The 9,430-nt window shown below is 49.2% G+C and overlaps 1 protein-coding gene across 1 annotated transcript; it reads left to right on the top strand.

Moving 5' to 3' along the window:
* Nucleotides 1–535: 535 nt before the first annotated feature.
* Nucleotides 536–9,067, top strand: CPLX2 (complexin 2). Its single transcript, XM_044451019.1, has 3 exons — nucleotides 536–566; nucleotides 6,032–6,207; nucleotides 8,870–9,067. The coding sequence occupies exons 1-3, from the start codon at nucleotides 536–538 to the stop codon at nucleotides 9,065–9,067; spliced, it is 405 nt and encodes a 134-aa protein (XP_044306954.1).
* The last annotated feature ends 363 nt before the right edge of the window (nucleotides 9,068–9,430 follow it).

A 9,430-nucleotide genomic window follows, 5' to 3' on the forward strand; every position in this document is an offset into this window, starting at 1 on the left:
GTCTCCACTCGCTCTGGCAGTGCACGTAGGTGTTTCGGGATGACTACGTACACCTGGAGACAGAGCACAGCTGAGCTTGGTGGCTCTTTCCTTTGATCCCGTGTGACCTCATTCTGAAAGTCTCAAATTTTAAGACATCCATCTTGCTAAGCATTGTCTCAGTTCTTGTTCTTAACATCATTAGCCACCTTTGATGTTTTATTTAGAAGGGAAGGAAGAAAAAGTACAGTAGAAGGTCATCAAACCAGCTCTAAAATCTGGCACATGAGCCTCTTTTCTGTGAAGTGAGTCTTTGTCTGTTATTAACAGAGTATTTGTGCTCTGCTTTGGGCCTAACCGTGCTTCCGAGTGGAGAGTTTCAGACTGAATGAGCTCATTGGCAGGGCCCTGTTATTTTCCTATCCACATTCAGGCCTGATCACTTGATCTCTTCTCTTTCCTTCCCTTCCAGGTAGCGCCTGACCCAGAGATTTCCACCAGCCACACTGAATGAGAGTTCTACTTTTGCCTAGACCTCACTAAATCAGCTGGCAATATGGATTTTGTGATGAAGCAGGCCCTAGGGGGTAAGTCTTGCCACTCAAGCATTCTGTCAGCTTCATGCCACCATATTCAATTCAACAGTTAAGAGAACTGGGTGGAGCCAGGGGAAGGCTGTGGCTGTCTGAGCAACCCCAGAGGGTCTGACTGGGACCCCGGGCAGACCAGAGTTTGTCCGCCAGAAAAGAGGGTTCACATCCCTGCTCTCTATTTTTATTTATTTATTTCTATGCTGCCCCACAGCCAAAGTTCTCTGAGCAGTCTCTAGGATGCAAAAAGCAGCCTGCTTCCAGTTTATGTCAGTCTCACGTGTGCACATCCGTATGCCCATTTAGCTGATTTCCGTTTCCGTCCCCTCAGTTTTAAAAAGTACCCACACATCATCATCATCATTGAATGCATTTTCTCAGAAAACACACATTTTTGTATGGACTTTACCCCAAAAATGCCCATTTCTATATGCATTTTAGTTTACTTTTGAGCCGAGACCTGAATTGCAAAATTATAAGAAGGACAAAATCTGAAAGACAGCTGTGGCCCAGTTGAGTTAAGGCAGTACAGATCATACATTGGACCATGTTAAAATTCAGACTGAACAAGAATCCTCAAGCATCCATAACTCTGTCCTGTACTGAAAATGTGTGCTGGATCTGGATGGCTTTGGACCTTGACTCAAACAGTGTAAATATACAGAGAATGCATGGGTGGGACTCAATGATTCCGGAGGTCCCTTGGCATGTTGCCTCTGGATCCGATGGTGTTGGGGGAATTGGGTCTGTGCAGAGATCAAGCAGTCAGGAAGGAGCAGCAAGAAGGGGGCAGGTGACTTCTCTGGCACTGGGCCTCTTCATCCACTGCAGCCTTTGTTCTGTGCTCTCTGGAAGCTACTCATGGTGTTTCATGGAGGTGAACTTATTCAGTGCCACAGAAATGTTCTGTGGTGCTCAGAATAAAGGCTGCAATAGATAAAGACTGAAAAATAGGATCCTCCCACCCCCACAAGGCCAAAGCAGTCAATGTTCCCATTTTGTCCCGTACTTGTACAAGATAAAGAGAATATTCTTCCAGTTCACATTCACCCACTGATACCGGCTGCCCTGATTGGCACAGCCTTGTTACCCCTGCCTTTCAAACACATTGCTGACACCAGAGCCTGGGCCAGATTCTAATTCTCTGGAAGCAGCAGCTCAGCAGTGACCCAGCTGGGAAAGGTTGTATCTACCCCTACACAGCCCCAAAGGAGGAATCTTTCTTCTTTTTTTCTTTTTCCCCCTAGCTTTCTGGAATACCTTCTGTATCCTTAGAAGCCTCTACTGACTCCCCTTTTAAATTACTGTTTAATCAAGGAGGGTGCCATAATACCAAGAAGTGTAGCATCACCTGTGCCTCACTTTTGCAAAGCACGCAGTTTTTTAAAATGAGCAAACTCCTGCTTTTGCCTTGATGGCTACTGGAGGCATACAAGATGAAGAGGAGAGCATGAGTGAAGTCCACACACAAGCCATTGTGACAATATCTAGTTCATTTCCTGTAGTGGCAGGGGTGCTATGCTGAAGCAGGGACACTTGCCTTTGTCCATTGAGCGTTTGTAGTACCTCCTTATCAAGCCAATGCCGATAAGAGATGTCTCCAGTTCACCACCTGCGGCACAGTCCAGTGCCTCATCTGCTCAGAAGTATGTCCCACTGAGTTTAAGGGAACCTTGAGATTTGGGTCTGCCCTGGAAGTCACACCCTCACTCCAGAATGTGTGAAACTTGACCGTGTCTCCTTGGGGCACTCTGTACTAGTTCAGAGGCACTGCACTCATCCTTACTGTTTCACAAAAAGAGGTGAGAGAACTAACTCTGATGAACCCTGGCTCAAGTGAACATTGCTACCCAGCCCATTCCTACAGCTTGTCTCCTCCGTCATCTCATCATCCTCTCAGGAGCTTTCCCATATGGGAATCTTGGCTGTGTTTTTTGCTCTTCCGGATCCTGAATAATAAACTACAGTATATCTTACCAAGAGTCTAGTCCGTCACTTCCCCAGCCACACCCGATGATGGACTGTCTTTCCTTTTCTTCCTTTTTTTTGGCAGCTGAGAAGGTGCAGCGCCACTACAGTCAATTCCCAGTTTATTCTGTAGAGCAAACCTAGAAAAGATCCTCCTGCCTTACATCCTACTTCCATCTCCATCACCCCACCTACAGGCAACCAGGATACAGTCATCCAGCTTCCCCAAGTTGGTGCCCTCCAGATGCACCGGATTACAACTCCCATGACTCCCAGCCAGCATCTGGAGGGCACCAGCCTGCAATAACTTAGAGCTAGCAAGATGTAGGAGTTAGAGTGCTGGACTGACTCATGAGATCTGGGTTCTGGTGCCCACTCAGCCATGAAGCTCTCCGGGTGCCTTTGGGTCAGTCACCAACTCTCAGCCTAACTTACCCCACAGGGTAGTTGGGAGGATAAAAGGGAGAGGAAGAGGATCACAGAAAGGCAGGAGGAGGAGCTGATGACAGCAGAACTACTTTTACCCAGAGCACTCAGACATGGCTGGATCATGCCCAGACGCCTTCCCTGATCCTACATGGCTCTGCTGGAAATGTGCTGGCACAGCAACCATCAGCTCCCCTGTTTCTCCCCCGTGAAGGGCTTGGCTGGTTTGGGCAAAATGATGACGACTCACAGAAGCAAAGAAGAAACTCAGGAAGATGAAAGGCCCAGAAGTCTCCTGAGGGCCTGGGGAGCCAAGGCTGGTTTGTAACTCCAAATTGCTGACAAACTGCAGGGGGAAGCTCAGCCGTCTGGCTCTTAGCTGAGCGATTCAATACATGCCAAGCCCCCAGCTCCATCACATATGGATGCGTGCTGGCTTGAGGAAGGGAGGGCAGCCCTTCCCCTTGCAGAGAACGCTCACTGGACCTGCTACTTCAAGGAAGACTTGAAAGAAAGGGGCACACTGGGAAGCCCGCTGGCCAATGTCAGCTCAGGAACTCTTTGCTATGCTCCATCTGCATGGAAAATGCACTGTAGAGCCAGCCCTGCCATAAGCGAGGATGAGGTGACACAGCCTGAAGTGGTGGGTAGGAGGCACCATTTTCCAGCCGTTCCCCATTGAGAAGCGCCCCAGCGTATCCAGCCATAATTCGGAATGCCCTTGAACTGGAGCTGCGCAAGTCTGCCAAGGATCTGTTGCCGAGTAGCCTCATTCAGATAACAAGGGGCACATGCTCCTTGCCCTACCATCTTTGCCCCACTTTGAGACGGGGTCAAATTAAGAGTTTGTTCAGTTCACAGAGGCTGAGTGACCCCTCCATGTGATTTCAGAAGTGCTCATGTCACTTTTTTGAAATGGGAGGAGAGAAACATGAGACAAGGTACTCCTCTCAGCTGTAGAAATCCCATAACCTTTCATATTCCCCTGTTCTGTTTTTTAGTGTTGCCCTTGAATTGTCTCTCTCTTACTGGAGCGTGTGGCCACCTTTTAAAAACAAGAGCAGTGCACAGGTATGCATGTGCCCCACGAGGCATTCGGGAGGCAGTCGGAGAGCCCCCTGTCAGGGATGCTTTAACTTGGAGGCCTGCACTGAGCAGTGGTCGGACTCACCGCCCTTCTAGGCCCCTTCCAACGCCACTGTCCTGTGTTTCTAGGATTCTGTAGCACTCACCACGGCACACCTGTCGACCCTGCAGCAAGGCTATTCCCTCTCCTTTCCTTGGAGTCAAGATATTGCTTGCAGAACCACTGTCTTCCAGCTTGCACCTTTTACAGTGGCACAGGCTAGCCAAGAAAAAAATGCTTAGATTTCCCACCATCTAAGAAGGCCTTCAATGCAGGCTAGCTATATCTTAGCTCCCTCTAGGGATTTGCCAGGGAAATGCGTTAATAGTTGCTCCATTAGCCTACAATTAAGATTCAAAGAGTGGAAGGGCTGGCATTGCTTTCTACAATCCCACCTTTGCAGCTATATATAACCGTCAAGGGCAGGTGATCTGGATTGACTTGTAAATCTCTATGTGGTTTTCAGTAGATCACCAGGGACTCCCAGCTCCTGTATGTTTCACAACAGCATCTGTGATAGGAAATATCTATTAAAAGGAGCAAAGCAGCCATAAAATGTTCCCCACAATAATAATAATATAACAATTTAAAAAACATTTTAAAACCCCCGGTGCATTCTCGGCTTAAATTTTTTTAAAAATCCTACATTTATTTATTTATTTATTTATTTATTAAAACATTTTTATGCCGCCCCATTCGCCGAAGCCTCAGGGCGGCTCACAATAATTATAATATAAATTAAAAATATAAATATTAAGTTAAAATACCACAATACAGTATAAAATAAGCCACCCTGGCCAGATAAAACCAATAATGTTAACAATTGAAATGCCGCTTGAATAAAAAGGTCTTCGCCTGGCGCCGAAAAACAAATAACGACGGCGCCAGGCAGACCTCTCTGGGGAGCGCATTCCATAACTTAGGCGCCACCGCAGAGAAAGCCCTCCTCCGAGTACCCACCCTCCTAATTTCTTTCATGGAGGGTTCCTGGAGAAGGGCATCCGTTGCTGATCTCAAGGGGTGGGAGGGCATATATGGGCGCAAACGTTCCTTTAGATACCCAGGTCCCAAGCCGTTTAGGGCTTTATAGGTCATAACCAACACCTTGAATTGGGCCCGGACTTCAATCGGGAGCCAGTGGAGCTGACGGAGAACTGGGAGAATTGGTCACATGACCAATATACAGATAGAACGAAGAGGAGGCTCATCTATGTCACCTTGGGCCCCTTGGAGGAAAAGGAGTATAAAAGTGCAATAAAAGGTCGAACAAATACAATTGTGGTGTGTTGCACAGCATGATCCCAGGCCACACTGGTAACATTGGGATGACAAGAATCCAGCAGGAGAGGTGGACCACATGGGGAGTCTCCACATCAGCTCTTCCAGCCCCTGGGAACCGTTGAAATGGTATGGGAATTTAGCGGCCCCACTTGTACTCAGCTGGTGACATGCACATTCCTGCTGCAGAAGAGCAAGTCCTAGAATTCCAATTTGTCTCTAGACCAAGGATCCCCAGGTGGGCTGACCTTGGGATTATCTCCCCACCCTCCCTAACTTTGCTCATCCTTCCAGACTGAGACCTGGAGAGGCCACTCCACTGAAATTATCCTGAACACCTTCCACCATATCAACACTGTGGAACCTATTAGCACAGTCATTGTCATTATCATTATAAACTGCTTAACTACATATAAAATCATGTTTGTCATAGTATCCCTATTATACAAAAAAGAAGGAGATTATACCACCAGCTGAGCTCTTTGGAAGTGGAGCCCCCATATGCATGCTCACACACCTGTTCACACGTTGAGGGTCAGAGGGATGGAGAGGCACGCCTGCAGCATGAAAGCATGGCTTCAAGAGAAGTCATCAGAAAGCTTCCCACTGGGCTAAGGAGCCAGGACTTCCCCTCTCACCACGGTTTATAAACTGTCATGTGCAGGGGCCACCAAGGACATGGGTAAAATGCTGGGAGGTGAAGAAGAGAAAGACCCCGATGCCCAGAAAAAGGAGGAAGAGCGGCAAGAAGCCCTGCGTCAGCAAGAGGAAGAACGCAAGGCCAAGCATGCCCGCATGGAGGCTGAACGGGAAAAGGTTCGGCAGCAAATCCGCGATAAGGTAATTTCTTTGCTGGATTGCATTGCAAGGCCTTGTAGCCATGATCTTGAGAAGAATGACAAATACAGAATAGCTGGCAAGGAAACTAGGAAGACACAACTGCCAGGGCCGAGCCAAGAGATTTACAAATACAGTGAACCTGGGCTGTACAATTAAGTATTGATAACTGATATTAGTTATCAATATTAGTTGTCAATTAGCATACCAGTTGCTGGGGAGGCACAAACAGCAGCAGACATTTGCTGACTCTGTTCCTTGCTGGTAAATGTCCAAGAGGAACAGTGGACTGGACACACCAGTCAAGAGGTATCTTTCAATGATTTTTGGACTATTCAAAGCTGAGGCTGGGAGGCACTGACTCATGTGCAAGGATAGGCATGGCCCATGCACCTGAAAGTCTTCCCAGAGGTTTTTCTTCCCTGCATTTTCCTTCAACCTCTTTCTCCCCACTCAGCTCACTGCCCGCCTACCCTGGCCCTGCTCCTGGCTCAAAGAGTCCCAGTTCCTTGTGGGTCCCCTCACGGGCCGATCTGCGAGCAGCTGTATTAAGGCCTTTGTGCTGGTTCTCTGAGATCTTTCAGATCCTTCTGCAGAGGCAGTGGTTCAGCAGGCATTCTCTGAGCCCAGCTCATAATACCTTGCCAGGTGGGAACAGGAGATTCCGGTTGGTGCAAAAGGACCCACAGAGTAGAAGAAGTGCTCCTTTGTTCGCTTACTCTTTCGTCCCTGCAACGGGTTCAGATTTTGCATGGCTCCAAGCCTCCACAGCAGAGCATGTGCTTATAGTCATAATGAGGGGATGGAAATATCGTGCAGCCCCACCAGAACCTCCCTAGCTTAGAATATAAGTGTCTGTTAAAACACTCCTACTTGAATGGGATGGGAAGGAGAGTAAGTGGAGCCCATGGGGGAAGTTCACATCTCTGCAGGCTGGATGGGCAATCTCTGTGAGATGGATTGGGCTCAGGGGCTGGAGGTTGCCCAACCACACTGTGATCGAACAGGGCTGTTCCAAAACATGCCAATTCAGGCACTGCTTGAAGGCCTACACACTCTTCCTCGACATCAAACCCTAATCTGTGTGGTTAAGAGTGATGATGTGGCTGGATGGTCACTGATGGGTTCTTTCTGTTTGTGGCATGTTCCTGCCTCCTTCCCCTTCAAAGGTAGCACCATCCTCACAGCTGCGGTGCTCAATCTTTGGGGTCCTCCTTTGGAGAGATACCCACAAAGACTACATGGCCAGCTTTCAGAGGGAAGAGCAAAGCAGAGCTTGGGTGGCAGGGCTCAACATGTGCATATACAGCTATCTGTGACTAGTGACTCCAGGGCATGGGGATGGTTTGCAAAGAGGGGCTACGGAGCCGCAAAGAACCCCTCATACACCCACTGGCATATTCTGGCTGCAGAGAGAGGAAAGAAGGACCGTGCATAACACAGAAGTGGAGCCAAGTCAGTGTGAGTGCTGAGTTAATTTGGCCGTGGGGGCAGTGTGGATCCTGCACTTACTGCCTCAGTCTCTCAGTTTTCTCTTTTGCCTGGATGGGCTTCCCATCTTAAGCCCCAGTTGTGTTTTCTGCTGCTGTCCAGCCCTGTCTTGGGTCCCCAGTGCCCAACTGGCTTGCTTTCTTCAGGGGCAGCTAGCTCCAAGGGCAAACCACCTCTGGCATTGCAATCTTCCTTCTTGTTTGTTGGGGCTTAGAGATGCCCACACAGAGCAGAGTCAGCACAAGAGACTGGTCTGAATCAGAACAAAGGAAGCCTTAGGGGGAAATTTGCCAGTGCAGCCATTGGCACACAATGCAATCCTGCACCTGCTTACAAGAAACTTGTTGTGTCCAGTGGGGCTTGTTTCCTGGTAAGTGTTTGGAGGATCACAAGCTCAGAAATGGCTGTTACCACTTGGTTAAAAAAATGGGGGTGCCATTTTGCAGCCCAGGCTCTGGACTGGGTTGGAACATCTGAGGACTGGAGGGAGCTTGTGAGTCCCTTCTGCACACCTCCCACCTCCAGGGCCACTTGCTTCTGGCCCAGGAACCCAAATGGTGCGCGATGGCAGAAGTAGCAGCCCAAATACAGAAGCTCTGCCCTTTGTCTGGCTCAGATTAAAAGGTGAGGGAGGGGGCTGGGGAACAGAGTGGGGTGGGATGAAAGATCCTTGTCTCCCCTACTTGTGGGAGAGTAAAGGGTCACCATTCTCTCAGGAAGTACAATCGCCCTGTGCCCTTCTCCTGGCTTTTGGAAAAGGGGTGAAGATGCATCTGTTTAATTACATAGCTGATTTAAGGTTTTAGTGGTTTTGGTGGTTTTTTTGGGTGGGATTTTTTACTATACTAAAGTGATACTCTTTTAAATGGCTGAACAGTGTCCCGATGGCTTTGGAATGTATTATTGCTGGTGTTTTAATAATGGTTATTAATTTATTATTATCAGTAAGAGTAATAATGGCAACAACCTGATCAATAAATACTGAGGTTGCATGCTGGTGCCCCTAAACATGATTCACACAGAGCAGCAGGAGCAATCGGGGTCCTTTGCAGGAAGTGCCTGGGTCATGGAAGGCGCTCCTGGTGTGCTCCCGATGAAGCGCGGCTGGAGGGCGCCAAAGCCTGGCCCATTGGCAAGATTGCCCCTCTCTGACCCTCTTTGCCTGCCCACACAGTACGGCCTGAAGAAGAAGGAGGAGAAGGAGGCTGAGGAGAAAGCCGCGCTGGAGCAGCCCTGTGAGGGGAGCCTGACCCGCCCCAAGAAAGCCATCCCGGCAGGCTGCGGGGATGATGAAGACGAGGACGAGGAGAGCATCCTTGACACGGTGCTCAAGTACCTGCCTGGGCCACTGCAGGACATGTTCAAGAAGTAACCACCACGCCAGACCTCCCCCCTCAGCTCCACCCACCATCCCCCAGGCACTGCCTCCTTGTGGGTTTGGGGCTTTTGATGGGGAGGCGATTCTCGTTTCTTTTTGACTTCATTTGATCTCTCTTTTTTCCATTGGGTTTTGTTCCAAGGGGAGACCCCACACATGTCCTTGTGCCACGGGGCCCCTGCCAAGCCACCCCACTCTCTTTCACCCCAGGAGGAGAGGCACATCTGGCACAAGACATGCTCCCCCTTCCTGCACCCCCCCAGACCAAAAACCACTCTCACCTGCTGTGCTCCTGGAGCCACAGGCTGGGCACTGCCGGGAGCCTGGCTCCCCCCCTTCCCCACACTCCCTCCTGCC

This window comes from Varanus komodoensis, unplaced genomic scaffold, assembly GCF_004798865.1.
Source record: "Varanus komodoensis strain SLA01 unplaced genomic scaffold, ASM479886v1 scaffold6_1, whole genome shotgun sequence".
NCBI classification, from domain to species: domain Eukaryota; kingdom Metazoa; phylum Chordata; class Lepidosauria; order Squamata; family Varanidae; genus Varanus; species Varanus komodoensis.